Source organism: Maylandia zebra, linkage group LG14 (assembly GCF_041146795.1).
Source record: "Maylandia zebra isolate NMK-2024a linkage group LG14, Mzebra_GT3a, whole genome shotgun sequence".
Lineage (NCBI taxonomy): Eukaryota > Metazoa > Chordata > Actinopteri > Cichliformes > Cichlidae > Maylandia > Maylandia zebra.
Window position 1 is genome coordinate 6,952,731 of NC_135180.1, and position 17,711 is coordinate 6,970,441.

A 17,711-nucleotide genomic window follows, 5' to 3' on the forward strand; every position below is an offset into this window, starting at 1 on the left:
AAAAACATTCGCTTACCTTCCTAATGCAGGACTTGCAGCCATTTGCGTGTGTATTAGTCCACGTAAACCAGCAACACACAGCTCGACATTGATTCCCTGTGTGGTTGAAAACTAAACGATAAACAGAAAACAGAAGCACAAAAAAATCAAAGATAAAAAACAACAACAGCATGAAAAGCACAGCCTGGTGGCCCACCTTCGGGAACGAAAACCAAGTTTTTAGTGGGCACATCCCGTTTCAGTTCTTTTATGTTAACTTCACTCATTTCCACGACTGAATGAACGATCAAAAGTGGCACAAGCAGTAGTCCACAGACTGGTTGTCTGTGTCACTGCCCCCTGGTGATAGTAAACAGCTACAACGTTTGTCATTTGGTGTTGTTTCTTGGATTGGATGAACTGTTGTCTCAGCACAGAACATGAGACCAGGAGTGATGCTTAATTTTCTGCTGTGGCTGACAGGGTGAAGGTGGGTTACAAAGCCGCTTGCAGGATGGTTGCACCTGTGGGCTGGCTAAATCAGTTTTAATGCCTTTCCCAATGTAAGAATTGCCATTTGGATGTTTAGAAGAGTATCAAATGGCACAGGCAATGAGCTCACTGGCCATGATTGTGGCTGAGCCTGCCTGAACCAATGCTATGACTGATGGTCAGTAAAAGCTTATTTTTAGAAGATCAAAGGCAGATTTATGTGCAGGAATGTTGCAAACTATTTAATCAGTTTTCCCTCAATTTGTTTGATTGACGTGTTTGAATGGTGGGGCGCTGTGGACACCCAAGTTTGTGATTGCGTAGAATTTTCAAATTAATACCATGGTTGCATCTACTGAAAACCTCTGTTAAGTTTAAATCTCAGTGACTGGTGATTGGTAAGAACTTGACGCAGTTTTTAAGCAAAACTGTATCCAAGTTCAAGACCATATTCATTTGTTGTTTTGGTTGTTATTTATTTAAGGCTATTTTTTTTAATTTTCACAAGAATTACTAGTTTGCCCAACAATCAGACTATTCCCTGTGAGCAGGCATTTAGTAACTGTGGGGAGGAAAAGCTCCCTTCTAAAGGGAAGAAACCTCCGACAGAACCAGGCGCAGGAAAGGACAGCCATCTGCCGCAACTGGTTGGGGTTGGGGGAGTGAAAATTAAAAAAAAAAAAAAAGCCAAAGTGATAATTATTGGAGCAGCTTAATTAATTTTTGCAGTATAATTTGCTGTTAATATCCTTTTCCAACCCAGTTTGTGTTTTTGTCACTTTTGCCCAGGGTCAAAGAAGCAATGCTGGAGATTGCTACTGTGTGGTCTTTCAGTGTCAATACACGGGAGCACCTCTTAGAGAGGCCAGGGTTGGAAAAAGGGATACTGGAGACCCTCTGAGGGTATTATGTGCTGGTGTGCATCCAAGGCCAACATCTATTTAATTCTAATCTGACAATCCATTCTATACTCAGCTGACCTGTGAAATGTACAAATATATATGATTGTGGAATTTGTATAAAATGTTTCTTATTCTTGAGATTGAAATTGTATTTTCATTTCATTGATAGAACTGTAGTTTAAACATTTTCTATCTAGGTAAAAAACAGAAGTGAAATCAAAATAAAATTTTAGAATAGGCCTGATCAGAATGCCAGATATACACTAGATGAAAAACTCTCTTTTCCAAGTACTTGCTAGAATTGTACCAAATAGACAATAAGCCTTGGTTGCTACTTAACCAAATACATACATACCTGAATTAATTAGCATAGCGTTAGTACATTTTTAATTCCCGAGATTATGAAAACCGATCAAACTGATCAAACGTTTGAACAAAACGTGTGATGTTCACATGAAAGACCACCTTATACAGTGCTTACAGCGGAAATGATGAGGGACAAAATCTGTGCTGCCTGTTATATGAAGAATCTGAAATTTTAAACAAATATGTGGCTGAATTATACAAACATAGTGAAAGTCTTAGTGTACCCCTGTATGTTGGCACAGACCGTGCCCCTGCTGAGCTGCAGCAGAGGATCAGTAACACAAGAGAGAATCTTTTTTTTTTTTCTTTCTTTTTTTTTTTTTTTTAAAAAAAAAAAAAACTAACTTTACAAGATACCCCCTTGATCCGACTTATCTGAAAATTCTGGGGCCGTGTTGCACATAAATAAGCGTATTCCTAAATTTTTACAAAAACTAAAAGATTCAACATTTTTGCACCTGCATCTGTGTTAATGTGGGCACTCAAAGCTAAATAGATATGAAAATATAAATGAACCCCCTTAAAGTTACTATTGTGTTTCTGAAGGAGACCTAATAGATGCATTTCTGGTTAGACGTACCAACTGCTATGACATTAAGATGGAATCAGAAAATTGAAAATTTGAGTTCTAGAGGGGGATTTTAGTTGGAGTTTAGGAATGACAAGCAAACAATAGCGAGTTAGTTTAAAGTATATACATGAATTTCTCATCCAGAACTAAATGCCCACTATATGTGAGTATAGACTCAAAATGCAACTCTATGAATGTAACTTATGCAATCTAGAGTTGGTGGATCTGCAATTAAATTTGTAATTACTGGCACATGGATTTGTGAGATTTAAGTCTATTTACTCTAAGATGCAAATTAATGCATAGTATGTATGGGTCTTTCAGTGTAGGCAGGGAATTTATGGAGGGCAGTTTCAGTTGCTCAGAACGGTTCACAAAAGCAACTTTGCAATATCTTGAGCCAGCCCTTGCAAAATCCCCAGGTCAGGGAAAAGTGCAGGAAATAAAACTAAACAAAAGCTAAGAGATTACGAACACAGCGGAAGGAGGGGGTGCTGACATTTCTTTTCTTTTCTTTTTTTTTTTTTTTCAAGCTGTTTGAGTTTGAAGTAACAAAAAAAGAGAGCAGAAGGCCTGAAAGAAAGGGTAATGATCAAGAGAAATGGGGAAGGAAGAACAAAAAGAATATTTGAGGGTGAAGACCAGAGCTGGAACTTATTTCCAGCAGGGTTGGTGGATTTTTGGGATGCTGAAGCCTGCAGCTTTTTTCTTTTTAATTACTTTTTATGGAGCACATAGGCTCAACATAGAGCTATTAGTTGTTAGTTAGTTTCTAACTTTTTGTCCCTCTGTTATTTGGGCAGTTAAAAAGTTCAGGTTTTTTTTTCTTCTTTTGTCTTCAGGAATTGCTCTCTTGCAGCTCATGTATAGTCAACAACCACTTATATCCTGTTTTTTTGAGGTTTGAATCACTTTTATTTGTACACAAATACATCTTTTCATCGTTTCTTCCCAGAAACGTATTCATTGATTGAGATGGAAATTTTGGAAGCGCTAATGAGAATAGGGAGAAGAAGGGAAAAAAAAAAAGTCAGATGGAAATTACGCTGAGTGTGTATCCATTGGGAGAGGAAGCTGGGAGCTGAAGGAAATCAGAAAAACCTTTGACTTTTTGTTTTTCTCGTGAGATGTGAGCATGTCCGTTGGGGGGGTGAAAAGTTGAGAAGTTGAAGAAAGTACAAAACAAAGCTGGTGTACTGGGAAAAGGGTCTACGCTGTAGCCACTATATCCCTACTCCGCATCAACAATACACCATTAAGCTAAAGGTAAACACTGTATTGCCAATACAAATATCAGATAATGTTTTGCTGACCCATCCAGCCACCTGGACCTACTCGCTACATGGACTTTATTGCTCTATAATGATGCCACCCAAAGTCTCTCTTCACACTATATACACGTCAAAGTTCCTGTGATTGCTTTGCCCCGTGTTGTAGTTCATTCTGGTAGATTGTACACTTTTTCAAGATTATTGAGAACTGCTGACCAAATCCTTCTAGCTTTCCCGAGGTCCAGATTAAAGCAAAAAAGGAATCAGGCCTTTGCTGTGGCTGTGCTGTGGAACAAACTGCCCCTTCACATCAGGACCTCCCCAACATCAAAAACCCACTTTCATTCTCTAGCTTTTAAATCGGAATGAGTTCTGTTACTTTTATTTTTTATTTCTTACTCAGGTTTTCTCGTTTTGTTTCTTTTGTTAAATTCTTGCCCTATGCTTTTATGTCATTTGATGATTTTAGATGCACAGCACCTTGGTCAACAGCTTTTGTTGTGCTGTAGAAATAAACTTGACTTTGACTTTGTTAGAAAAAGTTGTCATGCAGGCCGGCTAACTTCTTCCAAAATAAGTTTTTGTCCAAAAACGATAAAACTCTCTAAATAAAGTGGACAGAATGCTTTCTAAAATAAGGCCACATATTGTGAATATAAATAAATACACCAGGGGCATGAATACTTAAGGCGGATTTGCACATTTAGACATAATACCCCACAACTGCCTGAACAATTATATTATATCTCTTAGCTAAAAATATAAAGCTCTTTCCTTGGTGTTCCCTATATGTCCTCCTCATACATACAGCCAAGTCTGTGAGCACACCTGGATTCAAACCTTGTATTTACAAAGGGTAGCCATTTAGAGGAAAGCTGGATAATGGGAGATGCTGCAAAAATAGCTGCTTCTTTTTTTCTTTTTCAAGGCCTAGTACAAGATGACAAATAAGAATCAATTTAAGTGTGACTCGTGCAACGCTATCCTAGAAGGAAGAGTCGTGCAGTTGGTGCATAGATTTGACCTTTTGAAATGTCTTTCTGAGAATATATAACACACCGTGCAGCCAAAAGATAGTTTTAATGCTAACTGTTGTGAATAAAAAATGTACTAGAGTCCATTTAAATTCGCATTTCATTATCTGATTTCACTTCAGGTGAAGATGAAAAGTAGTAAAAATGCTCTTTGCTTTTGCGTATGTCCGTATACGTGAAAACAAACAGTTCCGGTCTGTTCTGACTTTTACATCCAGCCAATTTAAATGTAGCAGCAGTAATTAGTTTACAACCGTCATTCAATGCATTCTGCCCCTCCACGCCATTATTTTCCCTCTCGTACCGCTATTTATTTTTCTGTTAAATTTTCCATCTGCCTCTCTTCCTTTATATTAGTCTCTTCTGAAAACCCTATCATGGGCCTCATTAAATAGTCTACCTGTAACCCTCTGTTATTCCATCCTGCTCTCCATCCCTCCAGAGTGTTGTCACGCATTTTATGGCATATTAATGCTGAGTGTGTATTTGCCTGTGTGGATGTGTGAAGAGTCCCTTTGCAGCAGTATCTGGTCCTCTCTAGTGGTTGAAGTACAGTATGCTAATGCAACCTGCAGGCTGTAAAAATTACCTTTCTGTTTCAGAGTGCCATACTTTAAAAAAAAACAAAAAAACAGCTTTTTCTTTTTTCTTTTTTGCACTTCATATTTTTCCCATACACATTGAGTACTCTTGTTTGAATACAGCTGGCATTTGTTTAGATATTATAAGATAAAATGCGTTTTACTTGAGCTGTAAATGTCAGCGGAGGAAATGTTGAGTTTAATGTTAAAACACCGGGGACTCAGTTTCTTGAGTCTTGTAGCATCACACAGCGAGTTTAGGCAGTAATGAAAAAGACTCTTGCATTTGTTCTTTGCTAGCTTAACTTGTGTCTCTTACTCCCATGCTTCCTGTAGGAGCCCGGTGTTACAGGGATTAAGGTAATTCAGCTGCAAAATTCCCAGCATGAACATTCCTTCATCCCTACAGCTACAGTCAAACTGATTTACTGAGCTCCATTTGTTACTTATTCCACTATCCAGTCTACAAAACATGCTGTAAGTAGTGCTGTCAGCATTGATCTCGTTAAAATGACGCTAATACCATAACCGCATTAACGCCGCAAATCTCCATTAACGAGTTAGCGCAGATCGCCCCGTGCATGGGGCTGAACGCTAACGCATTAATGCGATAATGCGCTAACGCGTTGACGGCGTGCTGTTTTAACAAGATTAGCGCTGACAGCACTAGTTTTAAGCCTAGAAATAAAGTTTTTTCCCCATTTGTTTCACCTTAAAATTATTAGTCAGGCTCCATTAAAAGATTTTTTTTTTTTATTTCTTATGTAAGCCCATACATACATGCATAACCCACTGTTCAAATACAGTTAAAGACTAAAAGAAAGGAGAAAGAGAAGAGCAAAAACACACTCTCTTTTATTAGCATTTGTAAAGCTTTATCAAAGCCACTGTGTGTACTATTCATACCCAACAATATTTGAGTCTAGTGAAAATGAACTGAGAATTTACTTTATCTGCATTTATTATTTATGGTTTATTAGAAATAAAAACAGCAAGTCTGTTCTTCTTTAAGTACTTTAGTGGAACTTTAGTTTTACTTCAGATTTGTCTAGAAGTCGATTGGAGGCCACTTGGTCTGTAATGGCCAAACAGAACACTGTGGATTGGGAAGTGTCCAAGAACACAAAGGTAACTCCAGCAGATTTTTAGAAGTCCTCCAAAAGATGGAGAACTTGCAAAACAGAGGACCATCTTGTATCATCAGTCATGGTAGAGCTGCTCCATAGACCTCTCTCAGTATACAGTAGGGCAAAGGATAGTTCACTCAGAGTACTTTAAGCGAGTCCATTAGGGAGGAGATCATCTGTTCTGACGAGACAATAGTGGAACTGTTTGGGGAGAAGTCCAGGCATAATGTGTAGCGCATCACCGCAGCTGTTATAGTGAAGCATGGCGGTATTGGCATCATGCCTTTGAGTTGCAGGAAGGATGAATGAAGCCAAAACATCTAAAAAACTAATTTCTACTTTATCCTTTTTATGTCTTTGAAAGTAGATTGAATTTGTTTGAATCTACAGGTAAACTGAATTTTATCAGTTTAAAATAAAATCTGTGACAACGGAGATAAGCAGTAACTTTCTGAACTTGGAGTAACTAAGCCTCATGCATGCATGGTTTCTTCTAAATGTTCAAAAAATGTTTGATAGACTGAAAAACGTTTTTTTTCAGTGGGGTTTTTTTTTTGTGTATGTTTTGGTGGGATAACAGGATAAATGAGACAAACAAAATAAAGACAACAAAAATCTGCATCAGAGAAAGTTGCATGTGCAATCCTGGAATCTGCTCAGAATAATTCACAATTCATAATCCATGCATCCCTACTTGTCATTCACAGAGGAAAATTCTCTGAAGTTTCCTTTGTTTTACTAAATATTAAGCCTTACACGCACCTTCTCGTCCACACCAACTTTTCCACATAAAATATTCTGTTGTGAAAGTAAAACACGCATTAACTTTCCTTTACCACTGCCATGCTGCTTGAAGGACATCGGTCTCATAGGAATGAAGGTAAATAAGACCAGAAGTGTCAAAAAGAAAGGAAAAAAACCTCCATTCCCATAATGCACCACAGTCCATCCCGCGCTCATGCAGCATGATTGTCCCTTTCCCACTGTCTTTCTGTCTTACGACACAGCTCATTATATGATCCTTCATTAATATTATTACTGTTTAATTTAAAATATAAAAAATAATTTTCATATATCCATGGTATTGTTTTAAAATATTTTTTGACTTTTTTTGTTTTTAAGACATCCAATTTGTTTTGTACTCATTTGAAATTCAATTTTGCTTTGATTTAGGAATATTTTACTTTGCATGTTAATTGTTGATTATTATTATTGTTGTTGTTGTTATGAGTAGGAGGAGGAGGGGTTTTTTTTTTTTTTTTTTAGTTGATAAAAAAATTAATTTAAGCAAACCTTTTTCACTTCATCATTATGGAGCATGTATATGGAGGGTGTAGGTGAAACCATTTTGGAATAATGCTGTGACATGACAAAAATGTGGATGCTTTTTTTTTTTTGCTTAGGTGTCTTATTAAAAGTGTGTCATAGAAAAAATGTAATGAATTGACTCACTTCTTTCCTTTTCGCTTTTGTTGTTGTTGTTGTGGTTGCTGTTGAATGACTGCTGGTGACTGAAATCTAACCACTGTGTGGTTTCAGAATGAGTCAAGGAACATAGAGATGCTGGCAGCAGCCTGTGCCGTGGGAGTTGGTTGCTGTTTCGCTGCCCCCATAGGAGGTGAGTCTAAAGCAAACGTGATGTAGTACCTGAAGCCTGTGGCACTCTGTAATGAGCTAAATGTGTAAGCACTGTATAACTTTTACAATGTGTAACCCACTTAACATATAATGGGCTGCATGTTGCTGAAATGGATGGAGCAATCAGTGCTGTTTCATGGGAGATGTTCTTTTGCGGAGGTATTCTCTTTCTGTACACCCTCGTATCATCTCATGTTAAATTTAGAGCCCTGGTACAGCCTTGGAGCACACTACACGCCTTTGTATCAGTGACATAATTTATTTAGCTTCTAGCTGGTTTTTCTTCAGCCTGTGCTTCCACCCCACCATGAATTCATCTTGCTAAGCCTGAGCTAACTGAGGTAAATGACATTTCCAAAAATGGAGATCATGTCTGAATACAGACGCTGGCGAACAAATTCATCTGTGTGTAATGAAAGGAAATGTTGTTGTTACTTGAGTGTTACATGAAGAACTGCATGTCAAGAGAAGTCCATTTCACTTGTTTGTGCATTTTTTAAATGTCAGTGCTCATGCCTTGTGGTGTTTGTGTGTTTAAGGTGTGCTGTTCAGTATTGAAGTAACTTCCACATTCTTTGCTGTGAGGAACTATTGGAGGGGCTTCTTTGCTGCCACTTTCAGTGCCTTCATCTTCAGGGTATTAGCTGTTTGGAACAGAGATGAAGGTAAGACTGATGTGTTCATTGTACTTAGTATAAGACAGTATAAGCACTTTATTAGGAACACTTAGTCCAGCACAATCAAATCCATTTTTGTAGTAGCTAGTGGCATGTTCAGTGTCTTTTGTTTTTGAGGGGCAAAAAAATCAGATAAAAGTCGTATCAAAGCAAGAGTGGCCTTAAAGTTGGTTCAAACAGTGGATAAACTGAGGGGCTTCACCAAGGCTCAGTTTAAGATCGATAAGGAACGAGCTGTGAGTCATGCAGTTAGAATTCAAATATAAGGCTGGAAATGATCAGAGTGAGTCCACTTTAAGGTCCAATGTTTTAGTGGTTTGGAGACGGGGACCAGGTCTGCAAGCGCTGAGCCATCACGTCATGTCTTCACAGCAACTTTTGTGAATTAAGACAGTGAAAAAGCAGCAATAAGATGGAGTCAGTCTGCTATGAATTTGGGATTGAATGGTCCAAATTTTTCAATTTCATGCAGTCTTTTGTGATATAATTTTTTAGCATATAACATACAATATAATAGCAAATAATTTCTAGCATATAACCCTTTTTAAAATATGCTTTAATTGACACTGTAATCCAGAAAAGCAGAAATCAATTTATAAACAAAGATTTATGCTTCCAAAGTGAAACTGTGAAAAATTGCAGGACTTTTAATAAATAAATGTCCAGGTGTTATACAGGATGTCCAGTTTTGGCGCACCTTGGACACCATATACGAGTAGAATTTCTGCTGTTTTTTTAAACAGCAGAAATGATTTAACTTCATTACCATGCTTAGAAATGCTTGTCTTTTGAATATTTTTGAAGAATTAACCACACATTCCCAGTCAGCGAGCCCTTTCTGTCTTGCACCCTGGTGAGTTTAAATGGCCTCTTGCGATTTAAACTCTGAGGGGCTGTAGCCTAGGCCTCTATTGGCCAATTTGCATGATTGACACCTCTTTTTAATCGGTTGAGCCAATAGAATCACAGTGACATTTTTGTGGTCTTCTTTTGCAGCTTGTCTAGTGAATTTTGGTTGGAGCATGGTGAAACTTGGTGTTTTGGAATGCGTGAGAGAGCCCTGCAAGCAAACTAGCCATTGTTTTCATGGCTACCTGAAGTCTGGAGATTTCTTGGCTCGGTTGTGTGTGTTTAGCGGACTTTTGCGCATTTAAGTAACTGTTCTTTTAATCATTGCTTGTTTTCGCTGCGTTTGGTGGTTGTAGAAATGGTTTATATGAGGATTTAGCTGAGATACTAAAGTTTCTGTGGATGTTGATATTTGCAGGTTTGGCTCTTGGAGTGTTACATACCTCTTGAGCCTGGGGGCAATGGGGTTTTTAATCTGTGTATAAATGAAGCTCTGTCATTATTTTACTAGTTACATGTGTGCAAGTCTAAATAATATACTGAGTAAAGGACAAAGACTTGCTGCAACACTGGAGGTGCTAAAAATAGAATTTTCATCCTACCAAAACAGTAAACTGAGAAGTTCTCAGTGGCAGGCGTCCAAACTTCTTTGGGATTTCCAGGATCCTGTTAGTGGTTTAGTTTTTCACAGCCTTTTCTCCCACCAGTTGTTTAATGTGGTCAGGTTTTGTGAGGTTTGGAGTTTTGGGGCGATCGTGGTTCAAGAGTTGGGATTTGGCCTTGTAATCGAAAGGTTGCCGGTTCGAGCCCTGGCTTGGACAGTCTCGGTCGTTGTGTCCTTGGGCAAGACACCACCCGTTGCCTACTGGTGGTGGTCAGAGGGCCCGGTGGCGCCAGTGTCTGGCAGCCTCGCCTCTGTCAGTGCACCCCAGGGTGGCTGTGGCTACAATGTAGCTTGCCATCACCAGTATGTGAATGTGTGTGTGAATGGGTGTGACTGGATGTGTAAAGCGCTTTGGGGTCCTTTAGGACTAGTAAGGCGCTATACAAATACAGGCCATTTACCATTTTTTGGTCATCACCTCCACAGTAAGCTGAAGTTTTCCTTTTTACTCCTTCCATCAGTCAGATCAGTCAGTGGTGCATCAGTAGCTTTAATATATTTTATTTATTGCCCTATATGTGTTTAGAAGACCTGTTTTTAACCTCGCTTAATGACTTTGAGGTCTGTTCAGTGATACAGTGGCTTGTCCTCTCTCTCTTTCTCCAGAGACCATCACAGCTCTGTTTAAAACCCGCTTCCGATTAGACTTTCCCTTTGACCTCCAGGAGCTTCCTGCCTTCGCTGTCATTGGGTAAGTTGGTTAAGATGCTGAAGTTGGTTTCAATTCAATTCAATTTTATTTATATAGCACCAAATCACAACAGCAGTTGCCTAAAGGCGCTTTATATTGCACAGTAGATTGTACAATAATAGATACAGAGAAAAACCCAACAATCATATGACCCCCTATGAGCAAGCACTTTGGCGACAGTGGGAAGAAAAAACTCCCTTTTAACAGGAAGAAACCTCCGGCAGAACCAGGCTCAGGGAGGAGCGGGGCCATCTGATGTGACCGGTTGGGTGAGAGAAAGAAGACAGGATAAAGACATGCTGTGGAAGAGAGACAGAGAGTTTAAAAAAAACAACAACTCATCAATTAGACATTACCCAGCAGGTCCGTACTGTAAATAAGACCAAGCCTAAATGAATAAAAAGCTGATTGTCAACCAATATTAGTAAGAAAATGGAAACTAGCTTGTTTCACAAAAAATTTCAAATAAATTCATCCACTCTGAGTCAGTTTTGTCCACCTGGTTGCGCTGACAGGTATTCCCATTTATTATGATTGCCTCATAAATTCAGACATTATTCAGGAGATCCACTTACTGTAGCTTGTGAAGGTGTTACCTCGGGGTGGACTGCGTGAGTCACCTAACATGGATTATTCAGCTTGCAACAGTTGCCAGCGCACTGAGGGACGTCTTATTTTATCCTGTCCTAGCCTGAGGGCTCTTCTGTGCCTGTGAAAGAGACCACGGGCTCCTAGAAGGAAGCTGGTTGAGAGTTTGGAGGGGGTGCTCTTGCTCCATACTCTGTCCTTCTTTTTCAGATGAAAGCGTGTGCCTGTGTGTAACTTGTGTAACTTATCTTGAGAAGACAATCCCTCTCTTTCTTTCTTTTTTTTGGGGGGGGCGGGGGTCGTCATCTTGTTCTTCATCCTTTGGGGGTTTTTTTTTCTTTCATATTTAGTTGGGTTTTTTTTTTTTTTTGTCCGGAGGCTTTAACACCCACCACTGCATCAGTGGCTTGCACATACAGTACACTGTCTCCAGAGAAGGCAGCAGAGTGCTTAGTTCTAGTTTTACACTGTGTGAGTCTGTATGTGCACACTGGCAGATTTGTGTGTGTGTGTGTGTGTGTGTGTGTGTGTGTGTGTGTGTGTGTGTGTGTGTGTGTGCCGGTGCATCGTTGTAGTTTCCATCTTCCCCTGCCAGTAGCTGTCAAGCAGGGAAAGTCGGTCAGTGTCTCAGTCAACTAGGCCAGGAAGAGTTTGGTGTGTGCTACATGCTGCCAAGGGCATGTCTTTGAAGAGTCACACACTACTCTACTTACTGTTTACAGTTTACTGTTTTAGGAGGGAGAGGGTCACCTCAACATGTGAAGGCTGCACATGTATATGTGTCCATAATGTGTGTACCTGGACTTTTTGTAGGCCGACAGGAGGGTGATTACTTTTATTATAAACTATTCTGCTGACGACTTCCTCCAATGAGCAACAGAAAATCAGAAAATAAAAAAATTGTCGAAAAATGGATTCATTTTCCCAAAAATGTACAATGAAAATGTGAGATCATATTTTAAAAAATGAGTGATATGTTATTTACATTTCAGAAATTTTCTTGTAATCGGCACAAAAGCCTAACCACAGAAACAATTAATGGATTTGTTGACAAACAGCCAATTAGGCAAATTATTTATAAAGCATCTTTTCTGGTGTTGCAGACTAAAAAATCCAAAATTAGGAGAAGTGAATAACTCAATAAATAAAAATACAGTTGAAATTAACAGAAAAAAATTAAAAGAAAATCAGAGATGCATATCAGTAGAAATCATTAACCATTATTATGAAACTAAGTAATACTGACAGGCTCCATTATTTTCACCTTCTCTAACATTACTTGAATGTGGGCCTTCATTTTAAAGTACAGGGTGGGCCATTTATATGGATACACCGTAATAACATGGGAATGGTTGGTGATATTAAAGTCCTGTTTGTGGCACATTAGTATATGTGAGGGGGCAAACTCCTCAAGATGGGTGGTGACCATGGTGGCCATTTAAAAGTCGGCCATCTTGGATACAACTTTTTCAATAGGAAGAGGGCCATGTGACACATCAAACTTATTGGTAATGTCACAAGAAAAACAATGGTGTGCTTGGTTTCAACGTAACTTTCTTCTTTCATGAGTTATTTACAAGTTTCTGACCACTTATAAAATGTGTTCAATGTGCTGCCCATTGTGTTGGATTGTCAATGCAACCCTCTTCTCCCACTCTTCACACACTGATAGCAACACCGCAGGAGAAATGCCAGCACAGGCATCCAGTATCCGTAGTTTCAGGTGCTGCACATCTCGTATCTTCACACCATAGACAATTTCCTTCAGATGACCCCAAAGATAAAAGTCTAAGGGGGTCAGATCGGGAGAGCTTGGGGGCCATTCAACTGGCCCACGATGACCAATCCACTTTTCAGGAAACTGTTCATCTAGGAATGCTCGGACCTGGCACCCATAATGTGGTGGTGCACCATCTTGCTGGAAAAACTCAGGGAACGTGCCAGCTTTACCCCCTTAACCCCCATGTACCACACCAAACCATCACTTTTGTTGTTCCAACAGTCTTGGAGCGATCCATCCAATGTGGGTTAGTGTCAGACCAATACTGGTGGTTTTGTTTGTTAACTTCACCATTCACATAAAAGTTTGCCTCATCACTGAACAAACTCTTCTGCGTGAACTGAGGGTCCTGTTCCAATTTTTGTTTTACCCATTTTGCAAATTCTGTGCGCCGATCTGGGTCATCCTCGTTGAGATGCTGCAGTAGCTGGAGTTTGTAAGGGTGCCATTTGTGAGTAGCTAATATCTGCCGAAGGGATGTTCGACTAATGCCACTCTGCAGTGACATGCGGCGAGTGCTACGCTGTGGGCTCTTGCTGAATGAAGCTAGGACAGCCACTGATGTTTCTTCATTAGTGACAGTTTTCTTGCGTCCACATTTTGGCAAATCCAACACTGAACCAGTTTCACGAAACTTAGCAAGCAGTTTGCTAACTGTAGCATGGGAGATGGGTGGTCTTGTAGGGTGTCTTGCATTGAAATCTGCTGCAATGACCCGGTTACTGCGTTCACCAGATATCAACACAATTTCGATCCGCTCCTCACGTGTTAACCTCTTCGACAAGTCAATGGCTGTGAACAAAGAGAAACTTGTAAATAACTCATGAAAGAATAAAGTTACGTTGAAACCAAGCACACCATTGTTTTTCTTGTGACGTTACCAATAAGTTTGATGTGTCACATGGCTCTCTTCCTATTGAAAAAACAAAAGTTGTATCCAAGATGGCCGACTTCTAAATGGCCACCATGGTCACCACCCATCTTGAGGAGTTTGCCCCCTCACATATACTAATGTGCCACAAAGAGGACTTTAATATCACCAACCATTCCCATGTTATTACGGTGTATCCATATAAATGGCCCACCCTGTATATTGTATCTTAACTTATTTTACTTGTAAGGATCAGTCAACCAATGAGCGCAGCGTTTCCCCTGTGTGACAGCTGACTCATTTGCATGATGAAGTAAAGTTGTCTACAATAATAACTGAAAAATTATGAATGAATGGGTCTGAATGAATCTCTGCAAATGTATATAAATACAGAAAAACCTTTCATAAATGAAGGCCCTGTATTTTTTTTTTTATTATTATTTTTAATTCACTTAATGCTACGTTAATTTATTGAGTCATACATACGTCTGTACACCATCGCCTGATCATAGCTTTAACACCTTCTTGTCCTCAAACGGTACACTCACCCTTGTTTTAATCATGAGCACAAGCCCAGATTCCAACACTTAACCCCCACCCAAACACACACACAGAGGACACAGTTTGTTTGTTTGTTTTTTTTTTACGTGTACCATACAAAGCGCATGAAAAGGTAGATGTGCTGCGTTTTCCTCAGCTGTGCCAAAGAGGCAAAGACTCCCTCATCATCCTGTTCATTACTTATTCAAAGGTATTTGATGGAATTAATAATGCAAGAGGATAAATTTATAAGCATTAGGTTGTCTGCGTAGCTGTCTGAGTCTATTCTTTCTCGCCACCTTTTCTCTGCTTTCTTTGGCTCTCACTCCCATAAAGAGGACTCCCACCAAGCTTCTAAATGCGCGCTTATATAAACCTCTTTTTCCGCTTTGTCTGAGACTCCCCCACAAATCCCCATCTGACAGTGTTCTCGCTCTTTTATTCCTACTGTCTCATGCCTCTGACTCCCTGTTCATTTTTTTCCATGCTCGTCTTTATTTCTCTCCGTCTACAGTATATGCCTCCCACATGTTTTGTGTACTTTCTCTTTTTTCCTCCATTCCCATATTTCTTTGTTTTCCTGTTCCCCACAACTTTACAGAATTACATTTGCACTTATTACCAGCAACCATCTCCAGTCGATTAGAAACTCATTACATTTTCATTGTTTTTATTGTTGCCAAATGCACTGGGGACACCCTATGGAGGTGGATCAAGTGAGAAAAATGTTGCACTCGATGCGTTGATGTTTTACTTTGTTTACACTTAAACAAATTTATTCCATTCTGTTTTGATTTGATGCATTATACCGGGTGGGGAAAGGGAAAAAAATAGTCCTACTCGTTTTCTCTGTCTGCAGTATTGCCAGTGGTTTCGGTGGGGCTTTGTTTGTCTACCTGAACCGACTCATTGTCCAGTTCATGAGGAAACAGAAGGTCATCAACAAATTTCTAATGAAAAAGTAAGTATAATCACCTTAATAAAGCAATGGGTGCATACAAAGTACATACCAGAAAGAATATTCACTGCATTTTCTCAAGTGATATAGTAACATCTGATCGTTTTTTTTTTCTATGTAAAGCAGAAAGCATGGTGCATTGTTACTTTAAACTTGTGTCAACTGTCAGGATAACATTGTACAATAACCATCATTTGAAAATGGGGAAAATGTAAGTTGATTAAATTTTAGTTAATAGTTTTTAGAATTGGCCAAAGTAATGCAGAAATAGTGTTTGATAATTGGTTAATACTGTAATTGCTTTGTAGTAATGTGTGGGTGGTTTATTTGAAATTGCAACTTTAATGAAAGTTGCAATTTCATGACCCTCTGGGAATGAGAATAAATGAATGTGCTCAAAACGACAATAACAATCTCCCGTTCCACCACAAACTTACTAAAGCTGCTTAGCAGAAATCGAGAGTCATCATACCAAGGCAGTGTTTTTCCATTCTTCTGTAGTTCAATTTTGGAGAGCCTGTGTGAACTGTAGCCTCGGTTTCCTGTTCTTAGCTGACCAGAATGCTACCTGGTGTGGTCTTCTGCTCGCGCTAGGCCATCTGCTTTAAAATCCAGCATGTTGTACATCCTTGTTTCTCTGCAAACCTTGGTTGTAAACAGTTGACAGGTGACTTCCTATGAACTCAGAGTTCATCAACAAACCAGATTCACAGAGAGAACTGCTGCTTGGTGGATAATATAAACTCTAGAGATCATTTAGTGGGCAAATCTCACTACTTTAAATGAGTTGCTCAGGTCATTTGGCACCAACATCCATGCCATTCAAAGTCACTTAAATCACCTTTCTTCCCCATTCTGGTGCTCAGTTTAAACTTCAGCAGGTCGTCTTGAGCATGCCTACATACTGAAATGTGTTGAATTGCTGCTATGTGATTATCTCACCCTAAAAAAAAACAGTCAGAAGTTTATAAATGGGTATTAGGTACTGATTATAATTAGATTTTTTGTTAATAGTACCTGTCCACTACTGAATTAATAAAATAAAAAAAATAAAATAAGCACATCGTGTAACATTGCATCCAGCGGAGTGTGAATGGTAGCTAGAAAGCACTTAACAGCGTAGAAGACGGTGAATGTGGCATCTTGTACAGAGCACTTTGAGTACTCCTGGAGAGTCGAAAGCGCTATATAAGAATCAGTCCTTTTACTTGTAAAAGCCAAATTCAGATCAGGAATTTTTAGGGTTTGTAATATTAAAATAAGTTTATGTAGCATCAGATGTCAGACAAAATAGCAGAAATGCTCTTTTTTTTTTTTTTCTTTATTTGGGAGCATTATGATGTACGTGACCTGTTCTTGATCAGTGTCAAGGAACATTATGTACAAATGAGAGCAGCTTATTTGATTTGTAACTTGATTTTTTCTTTTTTAACCCTGTAATATCTCAACCATGAAATCATTGCCAGAAAATTCATTTTTTTAGAAAATGGAGCATTTATTGAACCTTAAATCTTTTTAAAAGAAATTAAATATTAATTTGCACATATTCGTTTTAATTTGAACCAAATTTTTACAATTTTAAATTTTAATAAATTGTGCCATTAACCTCCTAGGACCTGGTGTCCACATTTGTGGACATCACATTTTGGGTTATTTAGACCAAAATACTCAATTTTCCACTACAAGGGCCTGATATCCACTTACGAGGACATTATACTGCTACTGTTCTAACAAAATATTAAACGAATGTCCTCATATGTGGCTCCTATTTTTCTTAGAAACAAAAATCAGGTTAAAAAAATCTCACTATATAAAAGTCTCAAAAACTCATGTATCGAAGATGATACACGATTGGATTAAAAGGGGTAACAAAATCCTACAAAAGACCTAGAAGATTTTCTCTTTCACATGACACTGAAAGCTGAGCACAGACCTGCTCAGTAGCCGCAATAAAATCTGCTCCCCCGACAGGATCCTGTAAAACGAAAGGTTAAACATTGTTGGACATTTGTACAAATATTGGGATAAATAGCGTTAAGTGAGTTGTCTGAAGCGGTGCTAACAGGAACGTCGTCATGTACTCACAAATGTGCAGACTTTATATAATCAAAGAAAACAGTTTTATCACCAAT

General features: G+C 38.8%; 1 protein-coding gene across 3 annotated transcripts in view; it reads left to right on the top strand.

Moving 5' to 3' along the window:
* LOC101483601 (chloride channel protein 2) overlaps nt 1-17,711 on the top strand; it is a 179,825-nt gene that overhangs the window by 94,142 nt on the left and 67,972 nt on the right. For all 3 annotated transcript variants that reach the window (XM_024804945.2, XM_024804946.2, XM_076892159.1), the window contains exons 7-10: nt 7,863-7,941; nt 8,501-8,626; nt 10,758-10,842; nt 15,481-15,582. In XM_024804945.2, the coding sequence (XP_024660713.1) occupies nt 7,863-7,941; nt 8,501-8,626; nt 10,758-10,842; nt 15,481-15,582 (392 nt within the window). The remainder of the gene's footprint in view (nt 1-7,862; nt 7,942-8,500; nt 8,627-10,757; nt 10,843-15,480; nt 15,583-17,711) is intronic.